Here is a 20,424-nt window from a genome sequence, read left to right on the forward strand (position 1 = left end):
GGACCAGGGGAGACATGATAACAGTGTTCCAATATCTCAGGGGGTACCACAAGGAAGAAAGAGTCAACCTATTCTCCAAAGCACCTGAGGGTAGAACAAGAAGCAATGTGCAGAAACTAAACAAGGAGAGAAGTAACTGAGAACTAAGGAGAAATTTCCTGATAGAACAATTATTCAGTGGAAGAGCTTGCCTCCAGTTTTTAAGAAGATGTTGTATAATCATCTGTCTGGAGTAATGTAGGGTTTCCTGCCTAAGCTGGACTAGAAGATCTCCAAGGTCCCTTCCAACTCTGTAATTTTTATTATATTATTATCAACTTTAAAACAAAAGGCTTCTGGAATTAGAGGGATGACAATTAGGATGGCACGGATTTTTCTGGGATGAGAAGCACAAAACACATTCATATTTTAGAAGGCGCATGATTAGAGATTCATTATTTGAAATTTGGAACAAAATTAAAAAACAGCATTATATTAAATTACCAAAATGGTTTTTGGGTATGGAAGCAATGACACATCCCAATATTAAAGATTTGAATAAAATGATAAGATATGCAGAATTTTTAGATGAAGGAGAAAATTTAAAGTCCATCCAAAGTTGGAACAACAGAGAAGCAGTGGAAGTGATAAGCTGGTGTCTGGAGGCTGTCAGGGTCAGACTCAATCCAGACAAGACAGAGTGGCTATGGATACTGCCTCTCAAGGACACGTCCATCTGTCCATCCATCACCCTGGGAGGGGGGGGGAATTGTTGACCCCTTCAGAGAGGGTCTGCAACTTGGGTGGCCTCCTTGATCCACAGCTGATCTTAGAACACCACTTTTCAGCTGTGGCAGAGGGGGCGTTTGCCCAGATTTGCCTGGTGCACCAGTTCCGACCATAGTTCCCTCTAAGCTGAGCAGTGAGCAATCGCTCACTTAAAAATCATCATCAACTCAGAGTTTTCCAAACCTGCCCAGAAGCCGAGAGGGAAAGAGGGAGAGGGAAGGAGAGAGAGAGGAAGAGAGAGAAACAGATAGAAAAAAGAGAGGAAGGAAAAGAGAAAGAAAAAGAATGGGAGTAAGGAAGAGAGAAAGAAAATCAAAATCTAGTTTGAAACTAGCTCAACTATTTAAGTGGCATTTTGATATTGATAGAGTTGCCCTATTATGAGCTCACTGTTATAGACACACAGTACAGTATTTTATTTTGAAATTCTCTGAGGCAAAACAGGGTGGGTTTTTTATTTGTTTGTTTGTTTGTTTGTTTATTTATTATTTCTGTGCCGCCCAGTCCCGAAGGGCCTGCCGCTCAGACACTATACTTTTCCGCCCACCCCAAAAAAAAATTAGAGGGAACACTGGTTCCGACCCTATTTGGACAGGGAGTCTTTGCTCAAGGTCACCTTGAGGTTCGACTAGTACAATGCTCCCTACATGGGGCTACCTTTGAAAAGTGTTTGGAAACTACAAATTGTGCAAAATGCAGCCGCGCGAGCTATCTTGGGCCTACCAAGATTTGCCCATGTTTCTTCAGCACTCTGTGGACTGCATTGGCTGCCAATAGGTTTCCGGACCCAATTCAAAGTGTTGGTTATGACCTATAAAGCCCTACATTGCATAGGACCAGATTACCTATGGGACCGCCTTCTGCCACACGAATCCCAGCGCCCAGTCAGGTCCCACAGAGTTGGCCTTCTCCAGGTCCCGTCAACTAAACAATGTCGTTTGGTGGGTTCTAGGGGAAGAGCCTTTTCTGTGGGGGGCCTGGCCGTCTGCGATCAACTCCCCCCAGAGATTTGCACTGCCTCCACCCTCCTTGCCTTCCGTAAGAGCTTGAAAATGCACCTATGTCAGCAGGCCTGGGGTCACTAGACCCTAGACTCTGCCCAGTGAATGTATTGAATTTGACTGTATGGATGTGATTGTTTGTTTTTAAATGCCTAGTTTTTAAGACATATTTTAAAAAGTAATTATTCTATTAATTGGCTTAGAAATGTTTTATATTGCATCTTTTTATCGGAATGTTGTGAACCGCCCTGAGTCCATGGAGAGAGGCAGCATATAAGTCAAATAAATAAATAAATAAATAAATAAAGAAATAAATAAATAAAGAAATAAAGAAAGAAAGAAACAAAGAAACAAAGAAACAAAGAAACAAAGAAACAATGAAAGAAAGATTGGTAGCTGTACTTCCAAATGCTTTCATAAAGATAAGGAACAATTTGGAATACAAAAACAAAAATCAGTATTGGATATAATTTTATTAGGTCAAGAACAAAAATTAATCATCAAAATGTACAATTTTTTATTAAACTACAAAATGGAAGACGAGATAATAAAAGGAAACATGATCAGCTGGGTGAAAAATATTGGACACACTATAAATTTAGAGCAATGGGACAAAAAATCTGGGGGGAAATTAAAAATTGACAAAATCAAGCATTTACAAAGAAAATATTTATAAAATGTATTATCAATATTTTTATTTATTTTATTTTTATTATTTAGATTTGTATGCCGCCCCTCTCCGCAGACTCGGGGCGGCTCACAGCAAAACAAAACAATTCATGACAAATCTAAATTATAATTTAAAATATTTAAAAAAACCCATTTACTAAACAAACATACCTACAAACATACCATGCATAAATTGTATATGCCCGGGGGAGATGTCTCAGTTCCCCCATGCCTGACGACAAAGGTGGGTTTTAAGGAGCTTACGAAAGGCAAGGAGAGTAGGGGCAGTTCTAATCTCTGGGAGGAGCTGGTTCCAGAGAGTCGGGGCCACCACAGAGAAGGCTCTTCCCCTGGGCCCGCCAACCGACATTGTTTAGTTGACGGGACCCGGAGAAGGCCCACACTGTGGGACCTAATCGGTCGCTGGGATTCGTGCGGCAGAAGGCGGTCTCGGAGATATTCTGGTCCAATGCCATGAAGGGCTTTAAAGGTCATAACCAACACTTTGAATTGTGACCGGAAACTGATCGGCAACCAATGCAGACTGCGGAGTGTTGGTGAAACATGGGCATACCTAGGTAAGCCCATGACTGCTCTCGCAGCTGCATTCTGCACGATCTGAAGTTTCCGAACACTTTTCAAAGGTAGCCCCATGTAGAGAGCATTACAGTAGTCGAACCTTGAGGTGATGAGGGCATGAGTGACTGTGAGCAGTGAGTCCTGGTCCAGATAGGGCCGCAACTGGTGCACCAGGAGAACCTGGGCAAACGCCCCCCTCGCCACAGCTGAAAGATGGTTCTCTAATGTGAGCTGTGGATCAAGGAGGACGGCCAAGTTGTGGACCCTCTCTGAGGGGGTCAATGATTCCCCCCCAGGGTGATGGATGGACAGATGGGATTGTCCTTGGGAGGCAAAACCCACAGCCACTCCGTCTTATCAGGGTTGAGTTTGAGTCTGTTGACACCCATCCAGGCCCCAACAGCCTCCAGACACCGGCACATCACTTCCACTGCTTCGTTGACTGGACATTGGGTGGAGATGTAAAGCTGGGTATCATCAGTGTACTGATGATACCTCACCCCATGCCCTTGGATGATCTCACCCAGCGGTTTCATGTAGATATTGAATAGCTTTTAGCACCAGCGAGACTGGCAAAAATGTATCCAAACCTACCTCCAAATTGCTGGAAATGTGGGTATAGAAACGGATCACATTTGCATATGTGGTGGACATGCCCGCAGGTAAAGAAATTCTGGAGTAAAATTGGGAATTGACTAACAGAAATTATAAAGCAAATATTAGAGATAAAACCAGAACTTTGTCTACTAGGAAATATGGACCAAAAATGAAAAAAGAACATTATTATATTATACATCATATCTTGACTGTAGCAAGGATCTGCCTTGCACAACAATGGAAACATGAAACTATACCTATTGATAGTATAATAATTTTAAAAAATCTTTCAATGTGCAGAACTTGACAAGATGACATTGGAACTGAAGGAGAAAGATGAAGGGAAAGTCTAGCTTGATGTTGACTAGGTTAGCACACATTGCTAGAAAAGCCTAATAGATATTGATTGACTTTCTAACCTTTATTTCATGCTGTATATTTTTAAAAACAATTTAGTCTATACTCATACTTGTCTAGATGTAAAATACATTTAAAATTCATATGAAAATTGCAGAAGAGTTTAATAAACAGCTCTTATATTTCATACAATCAACTTGCAAGCTAATTAGTGTATTGTCAATTATTGTCAGGGAGTATTTATCCAAGAAGGAAAATTGTAAAAGCTGACACATTTGTTTATCTAAAGTGCAGCTTAGTCATGTTTCTTCTCTCCCTCTGATGACCAAAGTTAAAAGATCCACTTTGTTCCTGGAAGGACAAAGGGTGGGGAAAATAATGCAATACGGGGATTTCTTTTTTTTCTTGAGTTCCATCCCTAATCTGCAAATATTATGAATAGTGCCAAGATTTCTGAAACAGTGTTGCAAGAGAAGACTTTCAACATACAGTAGTTTTCTCTTGTACCTTTGCAAGGAAATTCTATTATTTCCTAATTTCCCTGTTTACAGAACTAATAGGCATTGCTATATATACAAGAACACCCAAACCACCAGCCCAGTTCAAAGAGAACCGCAAATTAGGTTCCCTGTGGCAAGATGACAACTTGGATTGGTTTTTACTTCCTTTTTCTGATTGCTCTATCTGCAGAGAGGGGACTGTCAACACAGGAAGAAACAGAAACCAGCTGCTGTGCACGTGAGTCTCAATTGGTCCTTTTCTGGGGTGAGCCAGTTAATTAAGATAGATTGCACTAGAGCAGTGATTCTCAATCTGGGGGTTGGGACTCTTTTGGGAGTCAAATGACCGTTTCACTTACGACCTTGGGGAAAGACAAATTTCCCATGGTGTTAGGAACTCCCTCTGACCTTGCTGTCAATCAGCTTAAAGCTCTGTTGGGAGAATTGAAGGTAGGTTGGGGGTCACCCAGGGGTGAGCTGCTGCCAAGACAGGAGGGAACGCAATGGGGTAGCCAAAATGGAGCTCCACCCCAGAGCACTCAATTTGCATTGCATCCTGCATAAGCCACGCCCACAGTGTGGTAGTAAAACTTTTGGTAGCCCTTCATTGGGTCACCACAACATGAGGAACTGTATTAAGGAGTCATGGCATTAGAAAGGTTAAGAACCACTGCAGAAAGTTTCCCCCACAACTGCAGGGCACTTCATCATCGGAGGGAACTCCATCTCTCCTCTCATTTCACCTTCCAGCCCCTGGGACTCCCCCTCCCTTTAGGGGAGGTACTGTTTGCCTCCAGGCAATGGTTAATTTTCTTTTTTCTTTTTTCCTCAAAGTGAAACCCAAACACAACAATATGTGGAAGGAATTGTCTCATAGCCATTTCCTCCTTGGTTATTGGCCAGAGGGAGGAATGGATATTCAAGAAGCAAAGTTGGCAGACCCACAGAAGGAGCTTTAATGAAATTACAGCCATTGTAGGAAATACTTTCATGGATTACGAAAGAAATAGACCAGGGGTGTTTGTTTGCTTGTTTGTTCAATTTTTATGCTGCCCTTGTCCTTAGACTCAGGGCTGCTTACAACATATTAGCAATAGCACTTTTTTAACAGAGCCAGCCTATTGCCCCCACAATCCGGGTCCTCATTTTACCCACCTCGGAAGGATGGAAGGCTGAGTCAACCTTGAGCCGGTGATGAGATTTGAACCGCTGACCTATAGATCTACAGTCAGCTTCAGTGGCCTGCAGTACAGCACCCTACCTACTGTGCCACATCGGTTTGTCTTTGGCCCAAAAGTATGTAAGATAATGAACTAGAAGGACCCGAATTGTGTGTGCAATAGGCTGGCTCTGTTCAAAAGTGCTATTGCTAACATGTTGTAAGCCGCCCTAAGTCTAAGGAGAAGTGCGGCATAAAAATCAATCAAACAAACAAACAAAATAAATGAATGAATGAATGAATAAATAACAAAGAAAAATATTTGAAAAAAAAATGTGTACATGTTAGGTATCCTGTACATGTCGTTGTTCTTCTCCCTCTTCCTCTTGCAGTTCAAAAATGCAGGTTTTACAAGCTTGCAAAGGCTCAGTAAAAAATAAGACTGAACTTGTCTAAAATCCTCCATAATAGAAATCCAATAGGGCCACTCTGTGACTTGTCAGAATGTGAGGAAAACCTTCTTGCTTTTGTTTAGCTTCTCACTCTGTTTATGCTTTCTTCTATTCCAGAGCTGAAGAGCTTAACACAATGTGGGAGTGACAGGATTGTTCTCCAGGGCCAGGCAGGGATACCTGGAATTCCAGGTGTGCCAGGAACCAATGGACTTTCTGGAGCCAAGGGTGAGCCAGGACCTCAGGGGCCCCCAGGTATGTTTATGTCTACTTCTGTTGATGATTGGTATCAAGGAGCAGCTTATTTGCTCTGTTACTAAGAATCTGATAGCCTGGGCTGTCGAAACCTTTTGTTGTTGTGTGCCCAAAGTGTATGAGTGCACACATGACAGAATGCACACATGCTGGCACCCATAATGCAGTGTGCACCCACTAAAAAGAGGCAAAGGAGGGGAAAGGCAGCATCCCTGAATAGCAGAAAAGCAAGTCACCAGTCAAGGGAAAGGAGACCACAAAGAGATGGAATATCTCAGGTTTATTGCATGTGGTTCAGAGTATAGCAAAACAATCTCAGAACAACCTTAACTTCCTTTACAAGCATTTTATATCTTGGTGGAGAAATGGGATATACAAGGCATATCATAATATCGACCAATTATCTGCACATATTGCAGATATCTGCTGCACGAATCCCAGCGACCGGTTAGATCCCACAGAGTTGGCCTTCTCCGGGCCCCGTTGTCGAAACAATGTCGTCTGGCGGTACCCAGGGGAAGAGCCTTCTCTGTGGCGGCCCCGGCCCTCTGGAATCAACTCCATCAGGATTGCTCCCACCCTCCTTGCCTTTTGCAAACTCCTCACAACTCACCTCTGTTGTCAGGCATGGGGAAATTGATTCCCCTGGGCTGCTTCCACTTTATGTATGGTCTGCATGAGATGTATGATTGTTTTTATATTAAGGGTTTTAAATTGTTGGATTTGTATTGTTCTTGTTTTGAGCTGCTCCGAGTCCTTGGAGAGGGGCGGCATACAAATCTAATAAATAAATAAATTAATAATAATAATAATAATAATAATAATAATAATAATACATTGAGAGGGGAAGTTAACAGGATAAGGTAAAAATGGGATTACATAGTGAGAACAAGCAAAGGTACATTTGATGCATTATATGCAACATCAGGCCGATGCATCTAAGTTTATACACCCTCCGTTAAATCTCACTTCTCCTTTTCCTATCCTTCACATGTTCCATTATTAGTTAGTAAGCAAACAAGTACAAAGTATGCACTACAAGCTTATAAGACTGTAAAATGTAATAAAGAATAGATATCTCTGGGTGTCTTCCTCACCCACACACCCCATTTTGGTGCTAGCAGATTCCTTGAAGCTTCTTAAAACTAAAAACGTACCTCAGAGGAGAAGCGCTGCAGCCCTGTGCACCCCGTTTTGGTGCTAACAGAGTTCCCTGAAGCTTCATAGAACAAAAAACAGGACTCAGAAGGCACCGCTACACCCCCATGCACATGCGCACGTAACCCCACCCTCACATATGTACGCATCCCCCCACCTCACATATGCACATGCCTCTCTTGGCTGAGACCCAAAAATCAGCTGACCGGCAAGATGTACACACACATGCACTGTGGAGCATGATCGGCACATCAGCTTGCATGGCCACAGAGATGGCCCCATGTGCCACCTGTGGCACCCGTGCCATAGGTTCACCATCATGGATCTAGAATAAAGGGTGTTGGAGAAAGCATCGCCAATGTTACCTGGTAGAGGGATGAAAACCATGCCATGCCCCTCAAATTCCAGCTAGGGTGGGAGGGTGCTGGAAGGTTGCATTTCAAGTCAGGAAGAGGATTTTTAAAATGCTGATGACTGTACAGTTGTAGCAGTTGGGTATGACTCAGTAGTTGGAACTTTCAGAGGTTTTTTTTATGGAGAATGGATTGTATCATTTTGTTTTAAAAAAAACTATTGTTTGCCCATCTTCTTTCTTTACAGGGATCAGTCAGTTCTTTTCTAACAAGGTTGTTATGGTCTTCGCAGGGCTTCAGAAAGATGAGAAAATCCTGAAAAACAATGAAAGTTCAGAATAGTTATGCATTCTTCCTTTATGTGGAAAGTGTATTGGTAACTCTCCTGATTATCAAAGGATAGTTGCCTCCTTTTTGCAAACTGAGAAAGTGAAGCATCTGTGGTGATCTTGCTTTTTCCAAAACAAGATTCGGGAAACCTTTGGTACCAGTATATTCCAGGTGTTCTTTTGTTCTGTTCTCCTTAGGTGAAAAGGGTTCTGCTGGGATAGCTGGAAAAGCTGGACCAAAGGGAGAGAAAGGAGACAAAGGAGACAATGGTAATGTATCTAGAGTTTTGTTTTGTTTCCAAGAGGGAGATACAGTAATACCTTGTCTTACAAACTTAATTGGTTCCGGGATGAGGTTCTTAAGGTGAAAAGTTTGTAAGACAAAACAATGTTTCCCATAGGAATCAATGGAAAAGCGATTAATGCGTGCAAGCCCAAAATTCACCCCCTTTCCCAGCCGAAGTGCCTGTTTTTTGTGCTGCTGGGATTCCCCTGAGGTTCCCCTCCATAGGAAACCCCGCCTCTGGACCTCTGTGTTTTTGTGATGCTTCGATTTCACTGAGGCTCCCCTCGCTGGGAAACCCCACCTCCGGACATCCGTTGCCAGCAAAGTGCCCGTTTTTGCGCTGCTGGGATTCCCCTGCTGGGATTCCCCTGCAGCATGACAAAAACACGGAAATCCGGAGGTGGGGTTTCCCATGGAGGGGAGCCTCAGGGGAATCCCAGCAGCGCAAAAACAGGTGCTTCCCTAGCAACGGAAGTCCGGAGGTGAGGCATCCCAGCGGCGACGGTGGGTTTGTAAGGTGAAAATAGTTTGTAAGAAGAGGCAAAAAAATCTTAAGCCCCGGGTTTGTATCTCGAAAAGTTTGTATGACAAGGCGTTTGTAAGACAAGGTATCACTGTATATGGAAATCCCAAGCCTCTTGGCCTCCAAACAAGTATTTTTACTCAAACATCTACTTTGATGATCATTCTTTGCAGGTGTATTTTCTACATGTCTATTCCTCTATGCAAGAAAAGAGGTAACAAACTTGCACAAAAAGACATGTTATTATACAGATATTTCTCAACGCATGACCACAATTGATCCCATTGCTAAGATGGTTGCTAAATATCTTTTGCCCACATTTCATGACCACAGTAAGTGAACTGTTGCAGTTGTTATAAGTTCATAAGGTTATTGTTAAATAAATCTGTCTTCCCCAGTAGCTTTGACAGTTAGAAATTTATTCTTGTTCTCATTTTTGTTTGACAAATTCTAATAAGTAAATAAAATAAATAAAGTTGCCAAGATGATCAGAAAGCTCTGGGACACTGCAACCATTATAAATATGAGACAGTTGCCAAGTTTCTGAATTTTGATCCTGTGACTACAGAAATGCTGCAACCTTTGTCATAAGTCATAAATCACTTTTTTCAGTGCCGTTGTAACTCCAAATGGTGATTAAATGAACGGTTATTGAGGAGAAACTGTGAAATCTTATATTTTCTTTCACTCGGAGCCCTGAATCTATTCAACTGTTTTCCCTGTTTCCATAGGGGAACCCTGCCGCTTAGAAGGCTGTCAGCAGGAAGGTACGTCTAAGCATTCTCCCCTTTCTTATCCAGTCACTTCAAACTTCCCCAGATAATTGACACAAATGCCATCAGCTTGATTTTATCTTCATTTTGATCTCCCCTTGTTTGACCTTTATCACTCAGGGTAATAAATGCAAAACTGTCCGAACAGGCTAGAAGCGATGTTTGGAATAGTATAAATTCTCTGATCGCAATTTAAAGATCATTGTGAACCATTTCATCTGCATATATCAGCTTTCTCCAACCTGTGTCTTCTAAGAATGTTAGACTCTACCTCCCATCATCCCCCTCCCAAATAATTAATGGCCCTAGTTTGAGGAAAGCTGCTACATATTCAAATACTGTATGTCTTATTCAGGTCTGATGGATGGCATGTAATTTTTATAAACAAATAGGTAAATAAATAGTCTTTAATTTTTAAAATATTATTGCATACCATTGTACGCAATACCATTCTCCTACAATAGGCATTATGGTGATTTCACTGGAGAAATTCTTGCATAGAAACCTGTAATTGTCACATCACATATATTTTCAGAACAGAGAGAATCTCAACTGATCATCCTCTCCCCACCCCAATTCCTTTCTCAGAGGGAAGAGCCAGAAACTGCAAGGAACTCCATGAACAAGGAGAGACCCTCACTGGCTGGTACACCATCTATCCAATCACAGGGGAAGTGATGGTGGTTTTCTGTGACATGGAAGTAGATGGAGGGGGCTGGTTGGTAAGTAAGAGATCTTAGAGATGTTTGCTTCCAACATAATGAAAGTGGGAAAATCTATTTTCATTTATTAGTAATATTCAAAGATTAACTTAGCTTTTTCCAACCTGGCTCCCTCCAGATCTGTTGGGGTGACAGTATCTTGGATTACCAGTTGCTATCCTGCTGGGGAGGGCAAAAACAGCTTCCCCCACCCCCAGGGACCTCTGGAGGCTGAAAGCAGCCTGATTCCCAATTTCTGGCAGGCCCAGTAGGTTCATGTTTCGCCTGGAATCGGGGGAGGGTAAAAATGCCCTCCCCCTCCCCCTGGAGGCTCTCTAGAAGCCAAAAACTCCCTCCCAGAGCCTCTGTTCATGCCAATAATCAGCTGACTGACACATACATGTACATTGGAGCTGAGTTACGGCAACAGCTTGCATGCCAACAGATATGGCTCTGCCTGCCACCTATGGCACCTGTGCCATAGGTTCACCATCAGTACCCTATGCAATTCCTGAGAAAAGGCTGTCCAGTCTCAAAAATCTGGTGATGGAGCACCCACAACTTCTGGAAGAAAGCTGTTCCACTGATTAATTGTTCTGACTGACAGGAAATTTTTCCTGAAATTGAAGGTGGGATCTCTCTTTAATAAGTTTCCATTTGCTACTTCTTGTCTTGCTCTCAGGTGCTTTGGAGGAAATTATAGAAATCTTTCTTCTACCTCTCTGAAGCAGAGTTCAGGAGACCGTGGGTTGCCCCTTCTTCAGCATTCATCTCCACAAACTGTGGAGGAGGAGAAGGCAATCCTTATTCTAGAGGAAAAATAGGCAATCCTATGCCACCTCAGTTTTTCTTGATTCCTTTCTCTTTCTCTTTTTTGGTCCAGATGAGAGGGTAGGCAAAGTTGGCCTTTCATATTACATTTCAGGTACAGACAACATGGATGCTTCCAAACAACATTTTAATTATACAATCACCCTTCCACAATACTTTACTTTTAAAGCAATATAGCCTACTAAGAACGTACTAAGCCGTTAGGAGAGACTCAAATGGAAATGGTATAATATTAAGAAAGCAGATTCTCTCTCTCAACCAGGTCTTCCAGAGGCGCCAAGATGGGTCCGTCAAATTCTACCGTGACTGGGAATCATACAAGAAAGGATTTGGGAGGCAAGGATCAGAATTCTGGTTGGGCAATGATAAGATCCATCTTCTCACCAGTTCTGGTAAGTCCAAAATCTCCTCTTCCACCTGAGGCTCAGTTTGATAAATTAAATACTTTTACATGGATAATGCTCATCATCCATCCTAAGATAAAATACAGAAAATAGTATAAGGGCAGATTAGATGGACCATGAGGTCTTTTTCTGCCGTCAGACTTCTATGTTTCTATCACTATCAGAATTAATTTGTAAGGAAAGATGAACATCGGTCCTTTCAGATTCTGTCTCCAAAATTACCAGAGACTCTTTTTTCATCACAGGGTCACATGTAAGCATAAATGAATTCTATTGTGAGCAGAGGAGTTGAGTTCTCTTCTTGTAAAATACCTTGTACCCACTCAATTGTATTAATGTTCAATATGCAGTGTGGATTCCAGGCAGATTAGCTGTATTCGAGGATTGGTTTGGCAAAGGTTTTGTATGCCCTAGTTTGCAATACAGTGTTCCCGGAGAAGAAGCATTGCAAAATTAGGTTAACCACTCTGGATGCCTTTTTGGCTATGCTGTTTCAATGGGCTCTAGCTGAGAAGAGTATGCCTAGATCATTGACAGAGTGAGGGTCATCTACAAGGTCATATCCACCCAGCTTGTAGTTTGTGTTCCGATTTTTTTTGTCAGTGGGTAAAACATAGCATTTGTTGGTTGCTATTTGGAGTTGCCAATTGTTCAATCATTCTGACACATAGTCAAGGTCACTTTGTAGGGCAGCAGCATTGGTGGTGGTGTTAAATAGTTTTATATCACCAGCAAAGAGGATGCAGCTACTTATAATATGATCACAAAGGTCATTTATGAAAAGCAGAAAGAGTGTGGATCCTAAATGCTATCTTGGGCAACACCACTGTTAACTGGTGCAGGATTTAATAGGGCATTCCCAATTTTAACTACTTGTTGCCTGTTGGACAGGAATACAGATATCTACTTGTGCAGGGATATGGAAATCCTGTAAAGCTTAGTTTTAACAGTAGTTTGTTGTGTACCACTGAATCAAAGGCTTTGCAGATTGTAAATTGCATCTATTTCCTTGTGTGGTCTAAATGTTTCTGCAGTGCAGAAGTTCCAGATTACAAGACAATTTTTTTCCTGAAACCACACTGCTTGTTAAGGCTTATTTTTATAAGATTTACCTTCCATTTCCTTCCATAAAGATTAATGGTACATTCCAAATTCATAAATGAAATCTGAGGAAAATAAACTTTTTTGTATAATTTGCTAATTTTCTCAGAGCTTTAGGTGGCATGATTCCCTAAGACAGCTGATAACAAATATCAGAAATAAAATGTTTTTTTTATTTTTTTATTGATTTTATAATATAAAACACATGCACAACATATAACAAGTGCACAGTGATTGTGCCCACTACCAGACAATCATTCATACCCCACCAGCAATCGGGGGTGTTTCTTGTATAAACCATTTTAACCCAAGAGCAAAATATCTTTTTACATATTATAAAGTGATTCCAGTTTGTTTCTTATAGCTTGGTCTTGGATTCTATTTGCCAAGTATCGTCTTACCTTGTCCCATCATCCCATCAGTTGTCACAAATCAGTTTCATTAACCAAATTCATCCTTTTTTCCATAATCTCAAAATGAATGTGGTCCACCATGTATCAGTACCAATAAAATGTTTAAAAATAGGAGAAAGGAGAAAGTTGCTTTCTTTCTCATGGGGGCCCGTCACTGGAATATATATTCCATATATGAATATATTAGCCGTGTGTGTGTGTGTGTGTGTGTGTGTGTGTGTTTCTGTCAAATCACCCTGGCATAGCCAAATATGGGAGGGAACATACTGCTTCCCTTTTGCAGTATACTCCTTCCCATATTTGGGTATACCAGGGTGATTCGACAGAAAAATACATATAACTCTTTCCTAGTACAAGCTGAAAAATCTGTATTCCTCCTCACTGCCTTACTCACCATATATAGCTAGACAGTGACAAAAATATTGACTTAGTGAAACAAAGGGGAAAGTGGCAATGCATGAATGACTTTCTGGCTAATTGTGCAAAATGACCAGATAAAATTTGTGACTTTCTGACAGTGGTTTAATTTTTCTGGCCCAACTCTGGTGCTCGTGTAATTCTGTCTGTCTATGTTGTTTGTTATCATTGCTTTTTGATGGACATGGCTCACAATTACATCATCGTCTTCACTGATTATGTAAAACTATTAAACACTACCAACAATGCTGCTAACCTTCAAAAAGACCTTGACTTTCTGTCAGAATGGTCAAACAATAGGCAAAAAAATCAGAACAACAATTTAATTTGGATGGATATGACCTCATAGATATCCATCACTCTGTCAAGGACCTTAGAGTACTCATCTCAAATTATCTAAATGCCAGAGCTTATTGTAACAGCATTGCAAAAAACAGCGTTAAAAGTTGTTAACCTAAACTTGAGTAGCTTCTTCTCCAGTAATATTGGACTGCTAACTAAGGCATATAAAACTTTTGCTAGATAATTCTTGAATACAGCTCATCTTTCTGGAACCCACACTACATATAGGACATTCATTCATTCATTCATTCATTCATTCATTCATTCATTTATTTATTTATTTTTGTCCAGTACATAATACACATTGAAGAGAAAGATATGTAATAATATAAGTAAAGAAAAGAATAGAAGAAAAGATATAAAAGTATAGGTTAACATGTTTGAAAGGAAGAAAAGATAAATGAGATAAGGAGAGACAATTGGACAGGGGACGGAAGGCACACTGGTGCACTTATGCAATTGAATGAGTCCAGAGATATTTCACAAGAAGAGTCCTCCTCTCCTCAACTCACAACAGAATACCTTACGTCACCAGATTTGAAATTTTGGGCCTAGACAACTTAGAATCTTGCCATCTTCGATGCAACCTAAGCATAGTACATAATTATCATTTACAATGCCCTACCTACCAATGAATACTTCAGCTTCAACCACAGTAATACACAAGTTCACAATAGATACAAATTTATGGTAAACCGCTCCAAACTTGATTGCAGAAAATACGACTTCAGTAACAGAGTTGTCAATGCCTGGAATGCACTATCTGACTCCGTGGTGTCTTCCCCAAACCAGTGTGCCTACAGTCCCTGCCCTAAAGTTCCCTTTCATTTGTATCCATTTCATATATTCATAATTATGTTTTTATATCTGTTATCTAATACATGCCTGATGAAACAAACAAATTCCACTGTGAGTCATGACCATCAAAACACAATGATAACAACCTTTTTATGAATTGTGGTGGCACTGTGGTTAGTCCTTGTGGAATGAAAATCTGCTACAACATGCTTCCCTTCAAGGATTTCTACATCTCTAGTATTCAATCTCTAATAACATCTACCTTTTGGTGTTCAGGAACACACCAATTGAGAATTGATATGGAAGATTTCAACGGTTCCACAACCTTTGCAACATATTCCAGTTTCAGAATTGCAAATGAAAGCGAAAACTATAGACTAAAGTTGGGCTCCTATTTGGATGGCAACATGGGTGAGTAATACAGAGGCTGCTTCTTCGTTTGAGTACCTTGGTATAAAATATAAAACACAATTATCTTAAGACAGTTAAAAATCTGCCAGATTTTAGCCATTTCAGAACTGACTTGCCTTTGCCTGCTTCCTGGGGTAGAGGGGAGTGGGACAGAGAGGGAGACTGGGGGAACTAGAAATAAAACCAGGTGTTTTTATTTCTAAGGTGTGACTAAGATTCAGTTTCTTGGTTTCTAAGCCTGGTGCCTTAAGCTCCATGCAAAAGTGGCTACCAGGCCTGAAGCAGAAATTATTTTCTATTAAAAGATTGATCCACTTATATATCTATGGAAGGAGCTAAATTTGTTTGGTTGCACTTTGCCACCAGGAAGAAAAATTGTTGAATTTGGCCTTAAAGTTGCTTTTCCATTCCTTTGTATTATTTTACTGCTTACTGTACTTTTTAAGTGACTTTTTGCTAACTGTTTCATATGTGGTATATATTTGATTCTTTCTCATTTTTTAAATCATTAATCATGAATGAATAAATAAATAAGCCCCAGAATTTACATTTCTCTCATATAGTAGTGTGTGGTGATCTTATTACATTGTTCTACGTCAGTTGGTTTTTAGTTAGGATATTATGAAGTCTAGCTGTGTTTGTAAACCATGGTTTATGTGACATGATTCATCAGGATTTATTTAATAAACCAAGGTCAAGGGAACAATGGTATAAGGAATTCTCATCTGGTAATGAGAAACTGAGTTTGCAATTATTGCATATAAGTTATGCATTCTATTATTTTTTTATTTCCTGCTGAATTCTTCCTAGCAGAGAATATGCATTTTTCACTGTGGCAGCATTGTATGACTGAAAACAGCAATATAGTATATCATTCATTTTCTTTTCTGATTATCTTCACTCAGGCAATTCTTTCTCAGGACATAATGGCCTGGCATTCTCTACAAAAGATAAAGACAATGATAACTATGAAGCTGCAAGTTGTGCTGTGAGTTACAAGGGAGGTTGGTGGTATGGTGCCTGCCACTCTTCCAACCTGAATGGCCTGTATCACAAAGGGGAACATAAATCTTTTGCTGATGGCATCAACTGGTATGCTGGGAAGGGACACCATTATTCTTACAAATATGTGGACATGAAAATTAGACCTCAATAGGTGAACTATCAGTATATTCGGAATTGTTGAACTGACATGCTGAATGAATTTATTACTAGATGAATATTCTTCTGAATTCTGTTCCTGAAATGAGAACACTAATTAGTGGCTATTGGAACAATATAAATTGTATCTATATTTATAAATAAAAATATCAATAAGTTGAGGGGATGCCTTCATTTGGGAATTAAAGGTATATGAAAGGAAAAAGTTACCCAAACTTCTGGTATCTGACAATGGGACACAATTCACAGCAAAACACATTTAATCGTTTTTAGTAGAACAGGTGCCTAATAGCACCTTTCTCTCCTGCCAGTAATGGACAAGTAGAACGAAGAGGCTTTAACAAAGAATGGGCCCCAAGAACTGGCAAACCAAAATAGACCAATTCCTATTAGCATAACACATAACCCTTAGTGCAACCACAAACCGGAGTCCTGCAGAATTATTAAGGGGTCACAAACTAAGGTCACAACTATACAGGTTTCACCCAAACTATAACACTGAGGCACCCCTCAATTTGACCAGGCAGTCCAGGGGATCTAGCCTATGCCCACAACTATGCAGGCAACCCTTCCTAGGTTCAGGCTAAAGTAATTGCCATTATTGGTTCCTGGTCCTATCAAGTAAAATTGGAAGAGAGAAAAATTTAGAGGAGACATATAGATCAACTTTGGAGCAGAATAGAGGAATGTAGCCTGAGACAATCAGAAGACACTCAGCCATGAACAGCATCCAAACTGGCCATAGTAAACAACCTACATTCTAACAACTCACAGACCCTATTCTCAAACCTGAAGTAAACACGTACACACACCTGAATGCCTATGAGTTCCAGAAGAGTTGGTCTGAGTGGAGTCAGCCACACCCAGGAGAAGTTCCTTCCACTGACTGTGGAGTGGCATCAGGCCTGTCTCAATGTCTTTCTGCAACCGTTGGCAGAACCTGTGCCAGCTGACCACCTTGGAAGGTACTGGAGCATAATGTGTTTGTAATAAAGTCGGTAGTGATGACCACACAAGTGTTTCTATGTGTTCTGTCTAGTCGGATCAATCAATTAGAAAGCAAACTCACACACGCTATAAACATTGATGAAGGAAAAAATATTATTATCTACACAATGTCCAGGAAGAAATAAGTGAATTCTAAGGCATTCCAGGCTGACAGCGTTCCCACCTACTGAGCATAGATAACACTCGGGATGCATGCCAGCTAGAGGCATAAATCTTCCCTAATGAGGTGTCTCTGGTATTTATCACTTCACTCAATGTTCAGAGCTTAACCAGCTTCTGTAAAAGCAGGAATCAAAATCCAGGGAATCAGAAATAATCTCTCAAAGCTCCATCTTTATGATGAACATTTCTTGCCATTTCTCTTTTCCCATCAGCCTGTCCTATAGATCTAATCAATGTCTAGAACCCCTTCTAGAGAGATATTCATCTCTGGCTCTCGTTTTTCTCACCCTCGCATCTAACAGAGGTCCTCCAAGTTCCCATCATCCTCTGACTCAGACAATACCCTACCTCAGTGTTTCTCTATTATTTTCTGTTATGCCCCCACCCTGTAAGAAGTAAATATTCTCCCCCCACCCCAAACTCTCCTCCAGGATGATTGTTTGCAATATTCAACCTGTTTTCCCTGAAAAAACTCAAGTGGCTTATCAGTGTTATTCAGGTGTAATGTGTTTAAATAACATCTTAATTTATTTGGCTTCATGCCAACATTTTTAGACACAGTAAACATACCAGTCTTTCCTCATCTCTCACTGTATTCACAGTGAAGCCAAGCACTATATACGCTTTGTCATATTTCCTCATCTTAGCTTTCAGGAGACTTAAGTTTGTCTCATTATCTCCGTCTGTCTCCGCCTTTCTTTTCACTCCTGTTAAATATTTTTCCATATTTGGAAAATGTGTCTCTTAAGGCACATTCCCCAGAGTCATATGCCCTCCCCCCTGGCATCACTCCATGTCCCCCAGGGGGACCCACCCCACTATTTGAGAAACACTGCCCTAACTGGAGGTTCTACATTTTCTGGTGGTTCCCCAGTCTCACTAATCTTCCTTAATCACCCTGTTGTCCTGTTGTATGCTTCAGGCAATGTAAATCCCCCCTTTGATCCTGTCCGGAATGGTGAAAACTTTGTTTATTGTTTATTTGAGCCCTTTAGTTTCCCTATTGTAATTGCCAGGAATGCAGATTAGGCAGGTTAGTGCCCTTCCTGTCCTGGGTTATAGAATTAGGGTAAGCAGAGTATTTTTATGCTAGAGGTCCAGATATATAATTATAATACAATCCTATTCTAACATTTATGCTATACTGCAACACTACTCTCAACACTATGGGTGTTGGTGCAGCTAAGGACACAGCCATGTTGAAAACTTCAATGGCTCAGGAACATTGGTCGCTTTCTGTTGTCTGAAAGGCCTTGCAAGTCGTTGGCTTCAAGGAAGCAGTGAAATCTCATCATGTAGGACCTCCAATTCTCCTTGGATGCATCAAATAGTGTTGGCGGGTGCAAGGATGACATGGTGGCTTGCTAGTAGTCTTTGAATCTGATGCCTAAAATGTCCAACGCTTCCTTCCGGATGGGCTAGCTTTGAAATTGCTCTTCAGTATCCTGCCTTCATCACCAATGTTGAGTTCTGGTATTGAAGTCAGGAGACAGGTTCAGTGACAACTGTGCTTTATTAGGTTAAGATGAAGCTCCAGCAAAAGCCTAGCGGCAGCACCTGTTTAAATAGAGAGCTCCAGCTAGGAAGAACCAATCAGTAATCTTCATTCTCCTGCTCGATAAAGTGCAACATGCAAATCTCAGGCCACAACACGTAGTTCTTGGGTTCCAATGGCAATTGGGATCAGAATTTCCATTGCTAAGTGATGCGGTTGTAAAATATGATGCTACAAAAGGGCAATTTTCTCTCCAACACATCTCCTCTACAATGGAAAAACTAGTGAGTCTTTTCTGAGCCTCTTGTCTTGCCCACTGTCTGGCTGCAGGCTATGCTGTCACTTGCAAATATCTCTTCACTTTCTGTCCCAAGATCTTTCTCCCATACCATTACAAGATATTTTTTTGTTTTTTATTTGATCTGTTTTTTATGGCAAGACTGGCTAGGCTAGCACACATTGCTAGAAAAGCCTAATAGATACTGATCTACTTTCTGGATCTACTTCTAACCTTTCTTTCAACTCTGTATATTTTAAAAAACAATTTAGTCTATACTCATACTTGTCTAGGTATAAAATAATCAACAAGAACATTCTTCTATATAAAGAAGAACCAATCGAAACGGTAAAAACTACTAAATACATACAAGAAAATAATACCATACAAATTGAAGATCAGATACCAATGGAAGATTTAATTATAGATAAGATATATACCTGTGTGGAGATGGACAAACTCACGAATTCAATCAAGGGAAATAAAATAACGGAATCAAAAAGAACATGGCAAAAATGGCATGAATGGTTTCAAAAGAGAATATAAAAGCAATACAATATGAAACAACAGTACAACTGAAACGATCTATAGTTACCATGTAAAATTTTCTTATCTATCAGTTACTAAATGTAATAGATATTAGAATATAAAAATATGAAATACAATGTATATAATGAAATGAAACTGGTCAAAATTTATTATCAGAATGTCAACAGAGATTATGTAAAATCTGTAATACAAAATAATATGTGATGGAAATGATATAGGAAAACTTAATAAAGAGGTTTACAAAAAAAAAAAAAGAACATATGAAAATTGCAGAAGAGATTAATGAACAGAACTTAAATTGCATTCAATCAATTTGCAAGCTAATTGGGGTATCGTCACTCTTTGTCAGGGCGGCATACAAATCTAATAAATAAATAAATTTATCCAAGAAGAAAAGTAGTAAAAGCTGATGTATTTGTACCTGAAATATAACTCATTCATGTTTCGTTTCTCCCTCCGATAACCAAGATTAAAAGATCCACATTATTCCACAGAAAATGCTCAAGGAAGGACAAAGGGTGTGGAAAGCAATCAAGACTTATGTTTTTTTCAGAGCTCCACCCCTCATCTGCAAATATGGGAATGGTGCCAAGGC

General features: G+C 40.3%; 1 protein-coding gene and 1 long non-coding RNA gene across 3 annotated transcripts; one reads left to right on the top strand and one right to left on the bottom strand.

The window, feature by feature from the left end:
* The first annotated feature begins 4,564 nt into the window (after positions 1 to 4,564).
* Positions 4,565 to 17,351, top strand: LOC139175671 (veficolin-1-like). The gene is made up of 8 exons (XM_070766865.1): positions 4,565 to 4,709; positions 6,200 to 6,337; positions 8,376 to 8,447; positions 9,718 to 9,753; positions 10,348 to 10,481; positions 11,554 to 11,683; positions 15,043 to 15,177; positions 16,083 to 17,351. Exons 1-8 carry the CDS (start codon positions 4,610 to 4,612, stop codon positions 16,331 to 16,333), a joined length of 996 nt encoding a protein of 331 aa, XP_070622966.1. The 5' UTR covers positions 4,565 to 4,609; the 3' UTR covers positions 16,334 to 17,351.
* Positions 6,404 to 20,323, bottom strand: LOC139175692 (uncharacterized). Of its 2 annotated transcripts, none has more exons than XR_011560556.1 (3): positions 20,251 to 20,323; positions 7,861 to 8,163; positions 6,404 to 7,117 (listed from the first exon to the last, which is right to left on the bottom strand). It is a non-coding gene; the product is annotated as an uncharacterized lncRNA (long non-coding RNA). The 2 variants fall into 2 exon arrangements; XR_011560557.1 differs by lacking the exon at positions 20,251 to 20,323 and adding an exon at positions 11,676 to 11,707 and having other exon boundaries at positions 7,861 to 8,408.
* Positions 20,324 to 20,424: the final 101 nt, after the last annotated feature.

This window comes from Erythrolamprus reginae, chromosome 1 (assembly GCF_031021105.1).
Source record: "Erythrolamprus reginae isolate rEryReg1 chromosome 1, rEryReg1.hap1, whole genome shotgun sequence".
NCBI lineage: Eukaryota > Metazoa > Chordata > Lepidosauria > Squamata > Dipsadidae > Erythrolamprus > Erythrolamprus reginae.